This window comes from Phodopus roborovskii, unplaced genomic scaffold (assembly GCF_943737965.1).
Source record: "Phodopus roborovskii unplaced genomic scaffold, PHOROB, whole genome shotgun sequence".
In the NCBI taxonomy this organism is placed as follows: Eukaryota; Metazoa; Chordata; class Mammalia; order Rodentia; family Cricetidae; genus Phodopus; species Phodopus roborovskii.
The window spans coordinates 9,609,714-9,630,820 of record NW_026126407.1 but is presented as its reverse complement, the minus strand read 5'-3'; the positions used below and the strand labels follow the sequence as shown (position 1 = coordinate 9,630,820).

Genomic DNA, 21,107 nt, shown 5'->3' with positions numbered 1-21,107 from the left:
TGGCCAGCATCCTGTCTCCCAGGCTCAGGTGGCCTGTCACACATGTAGGTCATAAGACAATGCAGCAGCACTCACCCAGTCATGCATATCAGGCCTCAGCTCAGAATGGAAGGAGGACCAGACACACTGACAGAGAAAGAACAGGTCCTGAAACCCCAGCTCGGACTGTTCACACAGAAGACCTGACTATCTGGGGGGCCCAGTGCTTAGCCCACATGCCTGGAATTTCTGAAAGCAAATGCTGGCCAGAGAGCCACCTAAATGAATGAAAAAGACTAGGAGGGCTGGGAGGAGATTGAGCAGGTCTTGTAATTGCCAAGACTCCCCCATCACACAGAGTAGACAGACACAAGCCAGAGAGCTGGCAGGGTATGCCTGCAGGGATTTGTGGTCAAGCTTACCTGCCCCTGACATGGCCATTCAGCCTTCAGCATCTGCCCTTCTGCAACGCCCTTAGCACAGTTCCCATTGTTCTCAATCCATTTTCTCGTTCTCCATAAAAGCTAGGAGCCCACAGACTCTTTCCACGTTTATTGTGAGGCTGGAGTGTATGCCGGATTGGGTTTCAGAGGGGTTGATTAACACAGATGGAGCACTTGGCAAGGGCCTGGGGCTCCCAGTAGACTCCCTCATCTAGACCTGTAATAAAGATTAGAGAGCTGGAGGGCAATCTAGGGCAGACCTTGCTTTCAAGGGAAGGGAGGCACAGGGGTGGAGGAAGCTGCCCATCCCGGTACAAGGGCATCTTCTTGAAGCTGGATGAAATTCCTTGCCAGAAGGAAAAAACAAAAAAGGCTGAATACCCGGCCAGGCTCCTGAGTCCTCCCATTCACCTGCACTGAGATGACATGGACAGGCCTCAGTCCTGAGTACCAATGCTGTCTGAACCATGCAGTACATTCGCACCTATGTCTCCCTTCCTCAGGACATTAGAGCCTTGTCTGTGCAGTCCCCTTTCCCTCTTTCTTGATGAATATAGGTCTGAACTATCTACTGTTGAAGATCTAATTCAAACCACCTTGTCTAGGAAGGCCATTCCAACTGCTGTCCCCATTCAGTATAAATGAATCCCTTCTTTTCTTCCTTCTGCTTCAGCTCTGTTTTCATTCTGACTGCTTTTGTATTTCTATGTATACAGTGAACTTTAACATTAGCACAAATTGCAATTTGTTACCACCTCATCTCCAGACAATGGTGTGTTTGTTTTGCTTCTGTGTTGGGAACTGAACATTGAGTCTTCGCGTGCCAAGTGCCTGCTCTACAACCATCAGGGAGCTAGCATGCTTCTTCCATGTTTACTGATCATTTTTGCTTGGCTAGCATCATTTCCTCCTGTCTCTGTTTCCTACCCAGGTACAGTCCATGTTATTGAGATGATGGTGAGCCATCCTCTGTTTCAGAGGACAGGTGTCTCTGACCTGACCAATCAGAGCAAAGGGATTAGATAAGAATGTGTCTCATTACTGAAAGTGGCCAATGCCAATGATATAGCCAAGGGCCATCTTGGAAAGATGAAGGTCTTTGTGTCGTGAATGCTAAATGGGCTGTTGGTGCCCAGATGGTTCCATGTGGGACCTTGAAATTCTGATCCTCCTGCCTCCACCTCCTCTGTGCTGGGAATAGATATGCACCAATGTTTATTTGGCGCTAGGGATTGAACCTGATGCTTTGAACATGCTACCCACTGAGCTACAGCTCCTAAGTAGATGACTCTTAGATCAACTAGCTATCAGATGCAAGTGCAGTCTTCATTTTTTAGTGGGAGCAAGGAGTTACTGTGGCCCTGCTGTATGACTGTCACTGTGCCTAGTTCTGAGCAGATGAAGGCAACTGAGCCATACATCTCTTTTTGAGGCAGCCTGCCACAGAGCCCGTATTCTAGTCTAGTTGCTGGCACCATTTTCATCCTCTCCATCCTAATCTGCCTCCTACTTTCTTGCTCAGTCTGGACCCTGCCTGAAGCTAGCCTCCATTAAGAGTAGTGACAACCATGTCACTCCATCACCTGGTATAATCCAACATGGAGATTATTAATCCACTCTACAGATGGAACTGAAGCCACATGAGGTAGAGATTTTCCAACCACCAAGTGGTTATCACCAAGTCTGGCTTGAAATACTGTGTTCCTTCCCTTGCACTGCTGCATCCTTCCCTGGACCCTGGCATCCAGACAACTGGATCTGGATCTGGACACTGGATCTGGAGGTGAAGAAGAAAGCTTGATAGTTCTGGGTTTGTCATTCTGTCTAGTTGGCCCTAATCAAGTCCCTCATCTCCACAAGCTTCGATTTTTCCATCTGTAAAAAGGGACCGAAAGTTCTAGTTACCCTGACCGAAAGTTCTGGTCACCCTGATGTGGGTGTGAGGCAGGACAGCAGACCAGCAGGACAGCCCCCAGGTATGCTGCCCAGGGCTGGAGAAGACAAAGCTAGGAAAGCACTGCCAGGTGTCCAGATGGAAGGACATGGCAAGTAGAATAAAGAAATGTGACAGGCCAGCAGAACATTCCTGAGCCTGGATGCTTGGTGCAGGCCAAAGCTCTCTCTTAACAGGTTCTATAAGAATCCTAACTGGGAATAAATATCAGAATTTATGGCCAGGTGCTAATCTCTGTGTGTTCATGGCCATATCCTTTAATCTTCACAATAACCTTGAGCAGGTATAATTTCTTGTCCACATTACAGACTAGGAAACTAAGGTATGGGAGTTACAGGGGATTTAAACCTGAACTATTACTGGTACATAAAGGGGCTGTTATCTGACCTAGAGAGAGAACAACACATACCTAAAAACACCTGGGAATTTTAAGACAATGGGTAGATGTGCAGTGGTAAACCCAAGAGTTACGTATAGCCTCCCTTGCTCTGGATAACTCCATTAGATATCAGTGATGACAAAAGCCCTCTGATCTGCCAGAGTACCTTGGAGCTGTGGCTTTCCTGAAGGTCTTAAGGGTCCTGAAGAATTCTGCAAACATTCTAGTTGATGGCCCGGTCTCCATGGTCTCTGCTTCCTGTGTGCACCTGAGTAATCAGTGTTTGCCAGGCTTTTCTAGGTCAAATATAGCTTGGACTTGGTGACCTGGCGAACCTGAGGACTTGAGTACTCTTGCCCATGCTGGGACACAGATTCCTGAGTAAAAAGCTCCTTTGAATTCTCCCATGCCCATGAACTTTCAGGCACTGAGAGGCAGACTGGAGATACTGAAGACCCCTGGGGGGGCAAGAACATACAGGGGGCTTCTCAGTACAGGCCAGTGACCTGCAGCCCACGAATGGAAGTCTTAGGAGACCTCACCAAGACCAGGAAGTCAGAGGCATGGACACATGGGCGGGATGCTTGGGAAAGAAGCTAAGGAGGAAAAATGCATGTCTAGGCTGGGGGTAGGAGAGGCAGGGACTAGGATAGAGACAGGGGAGGGCAACTGGCAAGTGTAAGTATGAAACCCAAAATGCAGAAGGGGACAGGGTGAAAGTAAAGATCCACAGTGCCTGGGAACAGAGGTATGGTGTGAGAGGGAGCCTGTCAGGGCACAAAAGGTGGAGGTGGGCAGTCGGCCTCTCAGCCCTGTCCCTCAGAAACTGCCATGGTGCCTCCTGGATGAGCTGCAGATAGTGCAAAGGCTCTTCAGAAAGCACAGGGAAGGACTTCAGAGAGATGATAAGCTCTTCTCCGGGGCCATTCTTGGTTAGGGATACATGAGATGCAGATGGGGGGGGGGCAGCAAGGGAAACAGGGCACATTCAGCATTCTAAGAAGGGCAGTGGCAAGAGGGACACCTAACAGGGTGTGTGCAAGCTCTGGGTGGATTGGTGAAAGCAGAACAGGGCTTGTGTTACAGGATAGAAGCCTGGCAGGCGAGAGAGGGACTCAGCACAGCACTCCCATGGGAAGAGAAGATGGGCTGCTCACAGGAGTCAGCAAGCAAGTCCAGCTTTGGAGGGAGGGCCCCTTACTATGGAGCACAGGTACACATAGAGCATGGGTAACAAGAGCCCCTCCAACCCAGGCCCACATTGTCGGCTACTGAAATACACACCCATGTTGAAACTGACACTCTTTAACACTAGCTGATGGGAGGTCAGTAGTGGTAAGGACACATGCTAGATCACTGCCTTCTGCTTTGCATGGGCACAAAGAAGCAGGGGCTTACTTAGAAGAACCTTCCAGAGTAATGGTTCTCAACCTATGGGTTGAGACCCCCAGGGGGTCATCAAAAAACACAGATATTTACATTATGATTCATAATAGTAGCAAAATTAGTTATGAAATAGCGGTGAAACTAATTTTATGGTTGGGGGGGGGTCACCACAACATGAGGAATTGTATTAAAGGTTCACAGCATTAGGAAGGTGGAGAGCCACTGCTCCAAAGTGTAACTCCATTGTGACCAGGAGGGTCACCGAGTGTACAACTTGGTTTTCAGCTGATGCAGTCAATTCCTACCAATGTGGTCCTTCTGCCTCCCTTGGGACTCTTCCTGCAGCCACTGTGTCCCCTCCCTGCACTGCCTCCTCTGCTCATGCTCCTGGAGCCACCCAATTCAGGGAGGCGGTCACCTGGACCTAGTCAGGGAGAAGAGGGTGAGAACTTTCTCTCATCATCCTTGTTCCTCTTCCAGCACATCACTCTGGTGCAGGAATGACAACCATACCAAGGAGAAGAGGCAGGGGTCACCTTCCCACCTGCACCCCACTCACTTGCCTGTCGGTTCTCTGGCCCTGGGCCTGCCCCACATCCAGTTAATAGGACCAGCTGGGGCACTGCCTCCCCAGTCCAAGCAGAGGGAGACATGTTTTCCATAATGAGCTGGAAGCCAACAGCAGTAGACCCTAGGGACCAAGGTGCACCCTCCTAGATGGCCATCTGTGGACTATACTGGATGTGATCCACCCCCAAACATTAATTCAAATGAACCTACAGAGCAGCAACAATGTGCTAGGCAGAACCCTTGCCCTCAAGTCTTACCTGGAGACAAGGACTAAATGGGTGAGCCACAGTCTGGCCTGGCAGTGAAAGCTGGCCTATGGAAGGGAGCACTAAAGAGCACACAGGCATCTTAGCAAACGGGGGTGGGTGGGGGGTGTCAGGCAACACAAATAAACTCAACTCACACATGACTCTCTAAAACAGGTCACAAGAAAACCGAAGGGAATTAGATAATGATTCACATGTGCTCAGTCCTTTTTCACAAAGCAACAACTCAGTGGTCTGGCTGAAGGCTGCATCCAGGAGCATCTAGAGTCAGAGGATTTAGTTCCTGTTTCCATATCCTTATTTCTTGTGGTCCACTTTTGTATCTCACTGTGCTCACCAGAGTCTGGGCTACGAAGCAAGTCCTGGGCACAAGGTGGATGAGCTAGTGGTCACCTGGTACAGGAGGTCACCAGTAAGGACAGGCCTCAGCAGGAAGTACTTAGCAAAGGCACTGCTCCAGAAGCAGCGTCTACACAGCAGTTGGAGACAAGAAGAGGCAGAGCATGCACCCAGTGACCCAGTAATCTTCATGGGAGTGACTGACTCCATGACCATAGGCTAGCTAGCCCAAACTCCCCCTTCCTGCTCTCATCTATTAATGGGGTGTGATGGTATCTGTCTCATACAGGGCACACAAGCATTAAGTTAGTGCAGGGAATACCTTTAGAGCAATACCCTAGTATGTGCTCAATAAATGTTAGGTTTTATTAGCATTTATTTTTCTCTGAGGTGGCAAATAGTTCACTATGTTCACATCAAACACAAAAATATTCTCAGTGGTTTCTGTAAATCCCATTTCACATTGCCTGTGGGAAAAAGGAGATGTAAATTATTTCAAATAGACATGATCATAGTTTAAAATACTGAGTTTATTTTTTATAAAACAGCACAGTAAAAACTGCCACACAAATGACTTTATACTACCAATGACAAGTGCTTCTATTGGCTCAAGTGCACATGTTTAACTCTCTAGACTGAAAACTATGAACATCTCAATGCCCTTTACATTCTGAGGTTATGTATCATTAATAATATTAAACAAGAAAATATTAAACAAAAAATCAATTTTGCACAAATAAGTGTGACCAAGCAGTTTGAATCATCACCTGAACTTCTGATGCCTTAGGAACAATTGCGGGAGGCTGGTTAGGGGCACCTGTGGTAGCCAGGTTCACACACATACATGCGTCTTTGGGTTTGTCTCACCTTCCTCTCTTCCATTCCTTTCACCAAACCTCATGAAAATAACTAATGTCCCAGACAACCTTTTTTTTTTTTTTTTTTTTGTGCAGTTGCCTTATTTTTACACACATTCCTTTTCTTTTTCTTAATTCAGAGTTTCTGAAAACCTTAGCACCAGGACCCATGAGGCTTCCAAAGGCCATGTGGGTGTCTTTGGTCCCCTGGAGAGTCCAAAAGTCTTCCAGTCACCCATTTGGCTCCCTCCTCCAGATGGGATGCTCTGTGATGGGGAGAGGATCTTCTGCTCTCTGGGGAAATTGAGTTGGCATGGTGAAGGCCTGCCCTCTCATATCCTCAAACTTCCTTTACATTCAGAGAAATGCTTTTCATACCAGCATGTGTCAAACAGCAATAAATGACTTCAAGGAACTGGAAACGTGAAAATCCCCTAGGGAGTGAAGCCTTGGAGAAGGTCTTTGGCCTGTGCACTGGGCTACCCACTCCTACTGATGTTGAGCAGAAAGGCTTAGTGGCATCGCTACGCTTTGCATTCCACATTGGTTGCCACCCAGTAGGGACAGATGTCCTCATAGGACAGTGCCAGTGACAATGTGAGGAACACATTTACCCCAGGTGCCAACAGTGCTGGGAGCCAACAGTGACTGCACTTGGGTTAGCACTGATCAGCCCTCCTCTGTGGTTCAATAGAGGCTGGGATTCCTATGTGAAATGTCTTTATCCATTACCTTTCAAAACATTTTGATCTCAAAACTGAGTCAGAGATATGAACACACCATTTCAGTAGGAAAATTACACATTCTGAAAATATTGCATCATTATAACCCTCTCATGCTCCTCAGGCACTAAGAAACATGACCCATCCTGCTGTAACTTCCAGAAGCACTGCTAAGACAATGAGAGAATACGGAGTGAGGATGACCTCACTGGCCTTTCTCTTCAGTGGGCAGCTGAGGACAAGGTTCCCCATGGGCTGACACAGGGTGGTGCTGTCCCTTCTCCAGATATGAGGGCCCTGCCTGGACAGCTTTCATGCAGCAGCCTCTAGGAACTCTGAGGTGAACACAGCTTCTGCATAGTCTTCACACACATCCTGCAGCTCCGCAGCCACGGCCCCCAGGGCTTCATCTACCAGCTCATCCGAAAAGCTGGAAGACAAAGGACACAGCTGAAGGCATGGGCAGCCAAACACGAAGCTGTTCAGTATTCATGAAAAACTAGTAAATCAACTTGGAAATTGTATGGCGATCCAGATGCCCAGAAGAGTAAAGATACTTCTGAAGAAGAAAAGGAAGGCAAGGGGCCTGGCCCTCCCAGATATTGAGATGGTAGCACCTAGATCTCCAAACCCTGCAAGAGCACCAAAACAGACATGTGGACCTCACCCTTTCGATGACTGACAATAGAGGAGACTGGAAATGAATGAGTTGGTCACAGCTCAGCCCTGACTCAGTGGAGGTGCATGCTTTCTGCTTTCTCTGTGGGAAAGGGCAAGGTCTTCTAAATCCCAGATGTCTCTATATAAACATGTGCATGCACATACAACACACAGCCTTTTCATTTAAACTGTTCAAGAGTACGCTGCAGACCTGGTATCCCTCAAGAACTTCAGTGTGTCCTAGAAAAGACACCTTGTAAACAGCTACAGTAATGTCACTATAAACCATTATCTAATCTTACCTACAGACTTTATTCAAACCTTGCTGACCATCCAAATAACACCATTAAAACATTAGTTTAGGATCCAATCCAGGCTATTTAGTTGTCATGTCTCTTTAGACTACTTTCTTTTAAATAAGTTCCTCAGTCTTCCTTTCACGACCACAACATTCTTGAAAAGTTGTCTTTTTTTTTTTTTTTTTTTTACAGATCCCCGGATCTGGAGTTGTCTAGTATTCACTTACAATCACTGTCAGCTACATATTTCTGGAACAGATGACAAAACAGGGCTACTCTGTCCCTTAAGTGCTTGCCCCTTTACTTATGACTGCTGATTTCGACCACTCAGTTATGGTGATGTCTGCCAGGCTTCTTCCTTATAAATCACTATTTTCCCATCTATAATTAATAAGTAAATTATACTGAGATATTTTCAGACTTATTTGGGGTATGCTTTCCTGTGTCTTCATGACTTTGGGGATGACAGTCATTACCTCTCTGGATATTGTTTCAGACTTGTTTTCTTATTCTCTTCTCATAAGACCATATCTTCACATATATTAGACCACACTACTTGGTCTTCTATGTTTCCAATCCTCCTGCCTTTGCTTTTCATCATTAATTTTGCCTTTCTACACCACTCTGGATATATATATTTCCACATTCCAAGCCTCCACATTTCTCTTCCTATCCAATACACTCTTCATTTCAGAAAGTATATTTTTTTATCCTTGAATTTTGATTAGCTCCTAGTCCTCTGACAAAATTCTAAGTTGTGTCTTTTATTTCTATGACCACACAGAGTTATTTGAGTCTATAAATAGCTTCACTATTTGGAACTGCTGTGGATGGGCTGTTACTATTGTCTCTCTCTTGTCTGGATATTGTCACTATAAATTAGACACTGTTTTCTGAAAAATATAGAAATAAACTAAGTCTGCCATGACACGCTGATCTTCCTGCAGAGAAAATAAACGTTTGCTTACATATGGAGCCTGGGGAACAAGAGTATCTGAGCTACCTCAGCCTCTGAGAAGATGCATCATTGAGTGAAGTCCCATATATCCAGGCCACCTGAACTTACAGAGAATGCAACCTCTCATGGTCTCAAACAGAAAGAATACAAGGCCTGGGAATGTAGCTCAGCAGTAGATGTAGCTCAGCCTAGAATGTACAAGGTCCTGGGTTCGATACCAGCACCACAAACAACAAAGTGAAGAAACTTCCCTAAGGTAGTAGCTTGGCACCACTGGGTTCCAACCTCATCTTCTAACCTGAAGAAGCTATGGATAGGCTTTCCCCCACCCCAGAGCAAACCATTCAGCACCGTACCATGGGCTGAGTGCCTGTCCTCTCCATGGTCCTGACCTAGTTATTCTTCATTACCTAGTTAGTATCTAGATGCCTTCAAGTGTATACATTTTATTTTTAATTCAGGGTTTCCATTAACAGTTGTTCTCGGGGGAGAAGTGGTTCAAATCACGGTGTTGTTTCTGGAAGCAGAAACATGTCATTTCTGGAATGACTTCCTCGTCTTCGTATCTGTTTTGCTCTCTTATTCCTACCACTGCTTCTCCACTAAACTACCAGGGAAACACAAGGGCACTCAGTCACTCAGCACAGCAGTAGCACATGACATGGCTTCCTTCCAGCTGTCTTCACTCTACCTCAAAGCAACATCCCTCCTGACTTGTCTTTCTCTGCCAGTCTGGACTGTCTGCATCCTATGCTTAAAGGCAATTTCTTTTGAAGTGGTTTTGCCATTTTTCTGGATGTCCCGTGTTGGAATCCAGGTTCCCTGAAGTCCTACGTCTTCTTCCTTAGTGCATACCTTGCCCAGAGCAGCACATGGGCTCTAATAACTTAAGGTGAAGCAGTGCAGGATGTCAAAAGCTCGTAATATATAATCCAAGAATGTAAATGAGCATGTTTAAAACTTAAGGAAAATACAAGCAATCTACTATTTTGCTCAATGATAAAAACACCTTGCACTTTGTAATAAAGCGGTACTTGGAAGAGGTATAGGGTTTAGGGGTATAGGAGAGAGGTGAATGAAGAACAGTGCTGCCAGAAGCTAGCTGCTTGTCAAGGCCAGTGTCTCAGACACAAGGATCTGATAATGGCTATTTCATGCCCAGCAGTACTTGTGCTCTTTGATGGAGTAAAGTCCTCAGCAACAGCATTAAGAAATCAGCCCTGACTTGAGTGACTAAAGCCCTGACTCCCAGTGTGATGGGCTGAGCCTGGAAGGCAATGGAGTTCAAATGAGGTCAAAGACAGGTCCTCATGATGGGACTAGTGCCCCAAGAGGAAGAGGCGGCGATGAACCTCTGTCAAAAGAAGACAGAGCAAGAAGGCAGCTGTCTGCCAGCCAGGAAGGGGACACCCACCAGACCCTTTGATCTTAGATAACTCCCAGCCTCCAGATGTTAAAAAGACATTCTTGTTGTGTTAAGTCCCTCAGTCTACAATATTTTATAGCACCCTGAGCTTGGCCTGACAGTCTGCTCGAAAGGAGACTGCAGGGCACTCTGCTCCTCAGGTGGCAAAGCCCATGATATCTTCATGGCCTCCTGCATCTGGAAAAGATCAGTTCACAGAGGAGGCTGTGATTAAGACCTCAGCTAGTTCTTCCTCCAGCTCCTCTTCAAGTCTAAAATTTGGTCCTTGGTCTGTAAGCAGAGACACAGAAATTTTACTGACCTTTCAGCTAGTAGCCATGGGTTGAAGGAGCCTATAGCCTCATGAGATATGATCCGTAGGAATTGTTCAAATCGGCTACAGTAATCGCCAATGCTGTGCAGCATCCTTGGTGGGACAAAGAGGGGAGTTCTGCCTTCTTTCTGATGCAGCTCTTCTCCAACAGAGGGGAAGGGGGCGTCCCTTTTCTCTGATTCCTCTTCTGTTCCCACACTTTCATCCAGTGAGCTGAGAACATATAAGAAGGATGAAGGCATTTAAATGTAAACAAGGGTGAACTGTTCCTGTACCATACTGAACAAAGATCAGTTTCCTACTATCATTGCCCACTTCCCTTCCTACCACACTAATTCTCAACACTGCAGGCATCCCTGCTCTGTAGATGAAATAAAAAACTAAGTGTCAGCACAACTTGTACATGCCAGAATGAAAGCTAGCTACATGCTGCCAGGTATTGGAGGCTTCCTTACAATACAAGTGTTCAATGCCTACACAGAACCACTGTTTGAGCGACCCATCAAAGTTTGCAAGAACTTGCTCCAAACAACCTCTGCCATATGTGAACTAAAAGGATTCAAAATTTAACTAAACCCAGTGCCACTGACTAGCAAACACCACGGCATCACCGCCACTTACTTGGCATTGCAGGGCCTCTCTAATAAGATGTTCACAGCTGGGCTCTTGGGAGTTGCTGCCTTAGTGATCTTGATTGGAAGGGGAGCCAAAGGTCTTTCACTTACTGCTGGGTTGCTCTGGTCTAGAAAGGACAGGCATAAAATGATTGATTCCAAATGTGTCCCTCTTATGAGTATGGTAGTAGCTAATGAACTGTGAGGGAGTCACAGCCATCTTTCACGCACACTGACACAGGCCGAGGATGGTGTGGAGGGGCTTCAAACACAAAGGTGAATTTTCAAGTTATAGAGAAACAAAACATTGCAGAGTCAGTGTTCAGAAACAAGTGCTGCTCCCTAGCTCCATGCTAGACTCTTTGTCCACTGGTCTGTGAAAGGCCTCAGGAGACACCACTTTACTAGGACCCAGGTGCCAGTCAAAGAGTCTAAAGACATGAAGATTGTTTTTCAACCTTTAAATGCTTTGATCACTGAAGAAGGAGAAAGCCACTCAGACCTGAACACTTACTTAGCGGATTTCACTTGTCTCTGGACATTGTTACAAAAGAATCTGCATGAGAGTCAACACACTGATTTATTAACTACAACTTTCAGGCTCAAGAGCTCTTCTGAGTTTCAGGTGGTTTCTAGTTTTGAATGTGTTTCAAGTGGAAGAAAGAGACCTGTCACTCAAGTACTGTTCCGATGCATATACATTCAGGTGATGGCACACTGTCAGAAACATACACTGCCAAGGTCAGCTTTTGTAAAAATGTAACTACTACAGAGTAAAATCAATGTTCAGTTATTCACAGAGAGAAGAAAAGATTAGACACCACATGACCCTAAGATCACTTTAAGTTTGGTTCTGTAATGTACCTGAGCCAAAAAGCATGTTGCCTGGATTCCTACAGTGGTCTCATCACAAGTGTCCAACACTCACTTCAGTTCTTAGTGTTCTAAAAAGTTCCTCTTAAAAACAAAACAAAACAAAACACATTTAATTATGTATATGTTTGTGTGTGGGTTTGTGCACAGGAAGGAGTGTAGGTGCCTGCAGAGACTGGAAGAGGGCCCTGGATGCCTGGGAACTATACTTACAAGCAGTTAAGAGTTGCCTGATGTGAGTGCTGGGAACTAACTCTGGTCCTTTGCAAGTATAGCATGCTCTCTTTACTACTAAGCAATCTCTCCAGACCCTAAAAAGCTCCTCTGAAACACACACAGAGACCTATAGAGCAACTAATAATTAAAGGTTGTCCTCTTGAAAGGAAGAGACACTAAGTCCTCTTAAAAGTGTCTTTCACAGTATGCAGCCTAACTTTGTGGCATGACCAGACTATCAGTAAAAAAACATCCTTTCACCCTGCCTCCAATTCAAAAAATGCTAAATGCCTATTGACTGACTACACAGTCGTTAGAAGGGTCCTTGCTGTACCTCTGTCCATTGTCTGACTACACAATCATTAGAAGAAAGGGTCCTTGCTGTACCTTCAATAGCCTCGATGGAGGCATGATGACTGATAAACTCTCTAGGCCTCAGTGAACCTGGGGGCTTAGTTGGAAAAGTTAAGACACCTTGACAAAACAGCTGCAGCCTGCTGGAACAGGCTGTGGAGGTTCTCAAGCAAAAACGGGCAAAGGGGGAGAGCTCTATAATAAAGGCTGAGTATCCCCAATTGCTTGGGATCAGAAATGTTTGAGCTGCTCAGATTTGGGGACATATGTATAAGCTTAATTAATTGAGCATCTCAAATTGGAAAGTCCAATATTTTAAGGCTCTGGAAGCACACTGGACCTTAGCATTTTTGTTGTTGCTCAAGCCATGTAAGAAAAAGTACTGCATGGGTAGGATCACATAAGCCAGGTCCAGAAGAACAATTCAATTACTGGACCATGAGGTAGAGGCCAGGGGGTGTCACCACGAGTAACAACAAGATGCACAAAAACTGCAAAACACAGAAAGAGTACAGATTCGTTCTGCTACATGGCTCATCTTTCAAAATTAAACACACAGAATACTTTTTAAGAAAACAATGACATAAATTTGTATCTTGAAATAATTCTGTGACATAAGCTGGCATCAAGCACCAACTGCAACTTCCCTCACATCTCTAGATAAGTGTAATATGCACTGAATTTAAGTTCCACTAGGGGTAATGCTCAACCACATCTACTCTCTCATGAGAAAATGAACACAAGTCAAGCACAATTTGAGTAATGCTTCCCAGGCAAACTGTGACAGCAGCCGAGCAACTGCAGCCACAACGTAAATGTATTTATTACTTGAAAAGTAAAAGAGAAAAGCAAGTCTCTTTCTTTAAATGGAGTGAGAACAAGTGACTATCACCAGCCTTTTCCTCAGATCACAAACTTTTATCCAAGACAGACCGTAATGCTAAACATTAAAGCTAAAACAAACTATAAAGTTCCCAGAAGAATATAGTATCCTCTCATCTCACTAGCAAGCATAGGTTTCCTGGGCCACCAAAGGGGGGGGGGGGAACAACAACAACAACAACAAAAAAAACCCAAATTATATACAAAGTTGATTGAGGTTTTATCAGAATTAAAACTTTAACATCATTGAGAGAGGAAGTAGTTAGTTAAGCCACATACAGGAAACACATATTTGCAAAACATTCACTTGAGTAGATCAGTGGCTGCCAGTAAGGGGTGGAGTATGTGTGTGTGGGGTGGGTGGGTGGAGCTGGAAGTAACCACTGATGCATACAGAGGGTTGTTCTGGGGTGTGAGAAAATAAATGTTTTGGAATTGAGAAAGTAGCAATGAACACTGATTAGACAACTATGTGAATATAGCAGTTACTTAAAAACAAAACAGAAACCAGAAAGGCAGTACTGAGATGATAGTTCTGAGGTACAGTGTCTACTGAGCATATGCAAAGTACTGGGTTCAATCCTCAGCACCGTAAAACACAACACAAAACAGAGACAAACCAACCTAAAACATATTTGACAAGAACTTATGCCTAGGACACACAAATATTCTGTGTAATTAAAAAGTAAAAGGGCAACCCAATTAAAAAACAGACAATAAGATTTGGAAATCTCATAAAGAATTATATAGCATTAACTTAAATCACTTAAAAAAGGTTCAAAGTACTACTCATCAAGAAAGACAAATTGCCAGGTGGTGGTGGCTCCCGCCTTTAATACCAGCACTTTGGGAGGCAGAGACAGGTGGATCTCTGTGTTGGCGGCCAGCCTGGTCTATAAAGTTAGTCCCACGACATTGAGAGCTATTACACAAAGAAACTGTCTCAAAAAAAAAAAAAAAAAAAAAAAAAAAAAAAAAAAAAAAAAGGAAAAAAAAAAAAAAAAAAATGGGAAATTGAGGGGCTGGAGAGATGGCTCCGTGGTTTAGAGCATAAACTGGCCTTGTAGAGATCCTGAGTTCAGTTCCCAGCATATCTGGAAGCTCCAGATCAATTGTATATCTAGCTCTGGGGGGAATCCAATACCTTTGTGCAGAAGGTGAAACTACAATACCATGAGATACCAATTCCCCTGCCAGATTCATTACAAGGACACAACGTAAAAGACCAACTCTGCCAGAGGCAAGCAAGGACAACTCAATGGAGACAGGGGCAGACCTGGCTCAGCCTTGAGGCAGGTTTTCATAAAGTTTGATACACCTAGCACATGACCTCCTTAGGTATTTACCCAAGAGAAATAAAAGGTGATAGGCCACACAAAGACTATATATTAATGTGTTTACAGCAGATATATTAATGTGTTTACAGCAGATGTACTTGAGACAGTTTGTGTGTAAGCAAGGCTAGCTTGGAATTCATCTACCACCCAGGGCAGAACTCTTGATCTTCCTGCCTCAGCTTCAGATTACAGGAATCTGCTTGCTTTTAGATTCATTATTTACTTAAAAAAATTAGATGTATTTATTTTTATTTGATGTAGGTTTTCGCCTGCCCATATCTGTGTACACTGTGTGCCTGCTGCCTTGGTGGCTATAAGAGAGATTCAGATCCCCAGGAACTAGATTTAGAGCCTACTGTCAGTCATCATGTGGGTGTTAGGAACAGAACCCAGGTATTCTGCAAGAGCAATAAATACTCTTAATCAAAGAGCCATCTCTATAACGCCTTAGCTTAATAGTCCCAAACTAAAGAAAACAAATACAGATCCACCAGCAAACATGCAAAGTAGATGTGGTATGTACATCCCAAGGAGTACTACTCAGGAAGAAAGAAGGAGGGAAGCAGGGAGGGGTTGAGAGAGGGCTAACTAGTAGGGTAAATGGACACCAAAAGGTTTGCAATCAATTGTTGCAAACTGCAGAAAGGACTTTAAGATCTTGTGATGTAGGATGATTTCTGAATCTTCTTCAAATCCCCCATGACAGCGCCCCTTACCAGCAGGAAGTAGTTTGGAAAGAACAAGGCCCAAATTCCAAAATATTGTCTATAAATGTTTGTTTTCATTTAAATGGACTTTGTTATATAAAATAAATTTAAAAAAAATTAAAAAAAAATAAAAGCCATAAAGTTAGCAAAAAAAAAAAAGATCTTGTGATGGGTGGGGAGAGTAATCTGTATATGTGATTTTAGATTTCTTTACAACAGGCAAACAAAGGAAGGCAAGACTACAGGAAGAAAGGTGGCCGACCACAGAAGCGGAAACTGGGAGAACTGTACAGAACAGACCCTAATCTGGAGTGTCCAGAAGCAACCAGCTCCACACGCACTTTGACTTCTTTTATTTCCAGCCTTCTGATCTCTCAAGCTGTAAGAGAATAAATCTATGTTCTGATTCAATAACTGGTGGTAAGAAGTGTTCTAAGCTTCTATTTGCTACAGTATCAACAGAAAATAAGCAACAACAGATTCTACCAGAAGAGCCTAGATACAAACACATTCTCCAGCAAGAGGTTGCAGTTACTCGAACCTCTAGATTAGTCAACATGGCTGAAAAGCAGTGTTTTCTAAAGTTAGGGCATTGACTGGAAAGGACACGGGAAATTTTTGCAGCAATGGTGTGTGCTACATCTAGACAGGAGTTTGGGTAAGAAAGAGATCCATTTGTCAAAACTCTTCAAATGGCATGATTAAGATCTGGGTGTTATACACAAATGTTTTTAGTTAGTAAATTTGTGTGTGTGTGGGGGGGAGAGAGAGATGAAGATATAAGAATGCAAGCGCTGGCATGGTGTGGAGCATGCCTGGGGGTCAAGACAACATTAGATGAGTGAGGCCCTTTCACTGTTTGAACCAGGATCTCTCTTCTTGCCTATGACAGGCTAGCTGGCCCAGGAGCTCCTGTCAATTCTGCTTCAGCCTCTCACTAAGGCATCTCTCTATTACTTAGAAGAACAAAACAAAACCATAAATTAAATAAACAAGAAACTCAAGCTGATGCTGCATATTTGGAGGGAAATGTACTGCTATCTGATAGTTTACTATGAAATACATAGAGAAGATCATCTGAAATGCAAAACTGAGATGAGCAGAGAACAGAGAGTAGACAGCAGACATGGTAACCTCATAGCTACAAGGTGAGGAGTTTGGTCATCACTGGGCAGTTTTTCTCAGCCTTTCAGTATGTTTGACATTTTTCAGGGTAAAATACTGAGGATGGGGTTGGGGGAAAAACACCTACCATTTCTTTCTTCTTGCATCCATAAATGAGGGTCAGCGTATACAATTTTGTTATATCTTTGGCGAACTGTCTCCTGGTATTTCTTTAAAAAAAGAAAGTTTAATTTATGAGAAAAATAAGTTTCATTATAAGCCAGAAGTAGTAAGTGTGGAAACATCTCAGCAGACGGATACTGATGAGAACAGGTGTCTGCTGAGCAGCTCATCAGAGAAGCCTAGAAGAAAGTGTGACTAACATGACTGCAACCTCAGCCAGCTTGTCCCCCTATAGCTTGCTGTGATGACAAACACAGGTCCATCTATGGACCACCTGTATTTTCATCTTCATTAGTTTTGTGTTTCAACAGACATATATTGGCTATTTCTACTATTTAGGACAGCTCAGGTCTAGGGAGTTAACCCAAGAGAGAGAGAGAGAAAATAAAAGGAGTTTAAAGACTAGGACAGAGTGTGTCTTTAAATTTTTAAAAATCAACCAAAAATTATCTTCTTTATAAATTCCTATTTAGCAATGAGGAGGAAATGAGATAATCATGATATAACTAAAACAAAAATTCAGTGTGGGGTCAGACCTGGGCAGGGCGTCCCAGCTCTCTCTGCAGCTTTTTATGACCTTGATCACACCATTTGATCACTGGGTTTTATTTCCTGTTCTTGAACAATCCAGTAGGATGGTTCATGGGTGAGGTCTAAAAGTTTGTAAGAATAAGAAGTCATTATAAAAGTAGTAATCTGGAAGCTAAAGATGGTGAGGGCACTACAGCAAGCTAGAAGAGGCAGCTGAAAGGTGTCTATAAACAATGTCAATGATCCAAACTGTACGACCAAGTCCCAGAATCTATGATTTTGGAATTAACAGGGTGATAATAGCATGGATCACTTATTGGGTTATGTGTCAGATAGTTTGCTAAATAAATACTTTATATCTTCTTCTATTCTCAAAAGCCCTACTTATTAGGCAGGGTAAGCGACTGAATCAAGGTATACTTAGTTGGCAAGAGAGCTTGGATTTAAAAGTAGGACCCTGTGGTTCTGACACATTGATCAGCATGTGGCATGATCAGGAGCAAAAGTGAACCCCCACTGGCAAAACAGACCAGCAGGCCCAGACCTTACTTCCATTTCCTCCATCCGGAGCATCATGGTCTCTAGATCGGGGCTATCCTTGCTGTCCCCCAATGTGGCTGAAGTTTCTATCCCCAAGTTCTTATCATGAGTCATGGCCCAGAGCTCATGAGCAGCATCTTCCAGATGGTCATTCAGATGATGAATATTCCTGGATCCATAACTGATGCCTGAAGCCTACAAAATGAAGGAAGAAAGGGTAAAAGGTAATATAAAGAGACTGAAAAATTAAAGACTATTGTTGGTCATTATAACTCCAAAGCATAGTGATCCAACTGGCAGAGATTCTATGCCAGAACAAATTTCTCAGTCAGTACCTAACAAAAGCACCAGCCAATACAATTCTTATCAGTCCCTTAAGTGGTTGCACTGACCTAGTAGTGTCTTTACTGCAACTTAACCAGCCATTTCATCTGCCTTGCTGACCGGCAGAGCACATAACTCTTCTGTCACATTTGGGGAATGTACCATATTTTATACATCACACATTCTAGATGGCATGCCTTTTCTTCTGGTCTGTGCCCTTGTAAAAGCCTCCCAGCACTACAAAGTTAAGAGTTCTTTTCTTTGCTTGAGGCTCTTGTTATGATTTAAGAGAACTTTAACATTCTATCCAGACTTTGTGTGCTTTAAAATTAACAAGGTACTTTATAGTAGGCAAAGCATTTCTCCATGCTTTCTTTTCTTTTCTTTTCTTTTCTTTTTTTTGAGACAGGGTCTCTACATAGCCCTGGCTGTCCTGGCACTCACTTTGTAGACCAGGCTGGCCTCAAACTCACAGAGATCCGCCTGCCTCTGCTTCCCAAGTGCTAGGACCAAAGTCTTCTGTTGCAACACCCATCTATTTTTCTTAATCCTAATACAGATCTATAATCTAGTGTGTATTATCTTTTAATATCATCTAAGTAAAGAATGAGACATTCCTGGGAGTGAGGCCTGGTTCTGCCCTTCAATTTTGGACAAATTTACTCAGCCTCTCTGGACTTGTCTTCTTCCTTTTCTTTTGGTTTTTTGAGACAGGGTTTCTCTGTGTAGTCCTGGCTGTTCTGGAACTCATTCTGTAGACCAGGCTGGCCTCAAACTCTTAATTTTTAAAAAATATTTTAATTAAAATATAATTATATAACTTGTCCCCTTCCCTTTCCCTCCATCCAATTCTTCCCATGTCCCCCTCTTACTCTCTCTCTCTAAGTGCTAGCCTCTGTTTATTATTATTACACATACACACACACTATATATATATATGTTTATATACATATATATATATATAAACATATAAACACAACCTGCTGAAGACACTTAGTGTTACTTTTGTGTACATGATTTCAGGGTTGACCATTCTGTATTGGATAATTAGGGGGTTCATCCCTGGGGAAGACTAGTTCTCTCTGTCTCTCTCTCTCTGCCCCTCTCTCTCTCTCTCAGCAGTCATTAGTTGCCTGTTTGATTATTTTTTTAACTGTGATTATTGATGTACAGCCTGGAAATTTTTTTGCAATGAGAATGCTTCCAACAACCCAGAATTCTAAACAAGAGATGGGTTTTAGCTACCCCTTGTTCCCTCCTGGAAGGCATCACCCTCCCTGTGACATGTGTGAGGGGGGAATGGAATAGGAGGGTGATCAGGGGAAATGGGAGAGAGGGAGAGGAAACTGGGGTCCATATGTAAAATAAGAAAACAAAAAAACAAAAAATAAACAAACAAAAAGAGATGGGTTTTATCTTTTAAACAATTGTATTAAAGATGATTTAAGGCCTACAAAGTAATTTGCACATAAAAACCTGTTTTAGTTATAGTATTTATATGTTTGTTGTATTGTTAGTATTTCATTTTCCTTTCATATTGAGCTGCTGTATGGAGCTGATTTCCTAGGTTAGACGCTAGCCCATTACTTTGTGGGGAGGCTAAAAGGGGCTTTTAGTGGTGGTGATGCACAAAAAGCACCGCCATCACACGCCTTACACTATAATGAACAATGGAGGCTTAGTTCCAGTCTTCACAGCCTGACCTCACATGGGACTCTAATATAAAATAACAACACAGAAAGAATGACAGCAATGAAGATAGTTACATTAGTTGGAACAATCTTGACCTACAGTCTTCTTACTCCTGGCCATGGGGCTATTGCATCTTCTCTCCTGCTTCCTCCTACCTCCTTTATTCTCTGCCTGTTACTTGTTTGGAGCAATTACAGCAGCAGGCACCTTCTTTTCAACATTCAGAAGACTAAAGGAATGCATCTTGTACTTTCTACTCCAAAGTCCCTAAGGCCAAGCAGAAGGGACAATCCTCTAAACATTAAATGCAAATCCTCCTGAGGAAAATCAGCCTGAAGAACTACAAAGGGGGTTTTCATTTTCCTCGAATGCTTTCATTTCTTTCTTGGACCTTCTTTCCTTTCTGTTAGACCAGGCGTGGTCATGTACTGGGTACTCAAAACTTGCTTGCTCAACAAAAATATTAGGCCTTAAAAGTAAAGGAAATTAGGCCAGTAATGAGCCAAAGCAGGCTGGATGAAAAAGAAATGAGGGAGCTACTCTTCTGCCTCAAGCCATCAATATTCAGGGCCACACTTTATCTACACTCTGTCATTAGGGGAGAGAGAAAAGTGCACCAACAAAAACCTGCAGCTCCAGAGATGTCTGTGAGCTGGTTACAAGGCCTATTCAGACACAGAACTAAATACACACTCTAAGAATTAACATGTTACACAGGAAAAAGAATTTTCACCCTCCTTGAGTAGGATAATGTGGTGTTTGCTAAGTAATCTGCATACCATTTTCCTTTGACTAGAGACATGATCACGTAATAATATCAGACTCCCGACACCACGCACCTGCTCTGCAGGCTGGGATGCTGCTGCTGCTGCTGCTGCTGTTGATGCTGCTGCTACTGTTGTTGCTGCTGCTGCACTTGGTGACAGACAATCCTTCAAAAGACTATTTACTTCCACAGAAGAATTAACTCTCTATTAAAATGGACAAATGCATTCACAGATTATGAAAATTCACAACTCAGAACAAATAAGCCATGTTGCAGAATAACCTGTGTGGAACTATTCATCAGCTCTAGCTATAGTAGGCTTCTTGCAGCAACCAAAGCACTCAGTCCTCATGAAAACAAATGCCATGTGTTGTTCTCAGTGCTCCACACAATTTTTTAACTCTCTCAACTTTGTAATCACTGCCAGAGTAGC

At 43.5% G+C, this 21,107-nt stretch overlaps 1 protein-coding gene across 7 annotated transcripts in view; it reads right to left on the bottom strand.

Annotated features, from left to right (window-relative positions):
* Positions 1 to 5,825: 5,825 nt before the first annotated feature.
* The window catches only part of Kiaa0753 (KIAA0753 ortholog), a 47,111-nt gene continuing 31,829 nt past the window's right edge, over positions 5,826 to 21,107 (bottom strand). For 5 of the 7 annotated variants that reach the window (XM_051180073.1, XM_051180074.1, XM_051180075.1 and 2 more), the window contains exons 14-19: positions 20,748 to 20,879; positions 17,902 to 18,087; positions 16,787 to 16,868; positions 11,173 to 11,293; positions 10,540 to 10,764; positions 5,826 to 7,325 (exon numbers count right to left, since the gene is read on the bottom strand). In XM_051180073.1, coding sequence (XP_051036030.1) covers positions 7,208 to 7,325; positions 10,540 to 10,764; positions 11,173 to 11,293; positions 16,787 to 16,868; positions 17,902 to 18,087; positions 20,748 to 20,879 — 864 coding nt within the window. In that variant the 3' untranslated portion in view covers positions 5,826 to 7,207. Of the gene's footprint in view, positions 7,326 to 10,539; positions 10,765 to 11,172; positions 11,294 to 16,786; positions 16,869 to 17,896; positions 18,088 to 20,747; positions 20,880 to 21,107 lie in introns of those variants that run through there. The other 2 variants (XR_007834251.1, XR_007834252.1) reach the window with 2 other exon arrangements.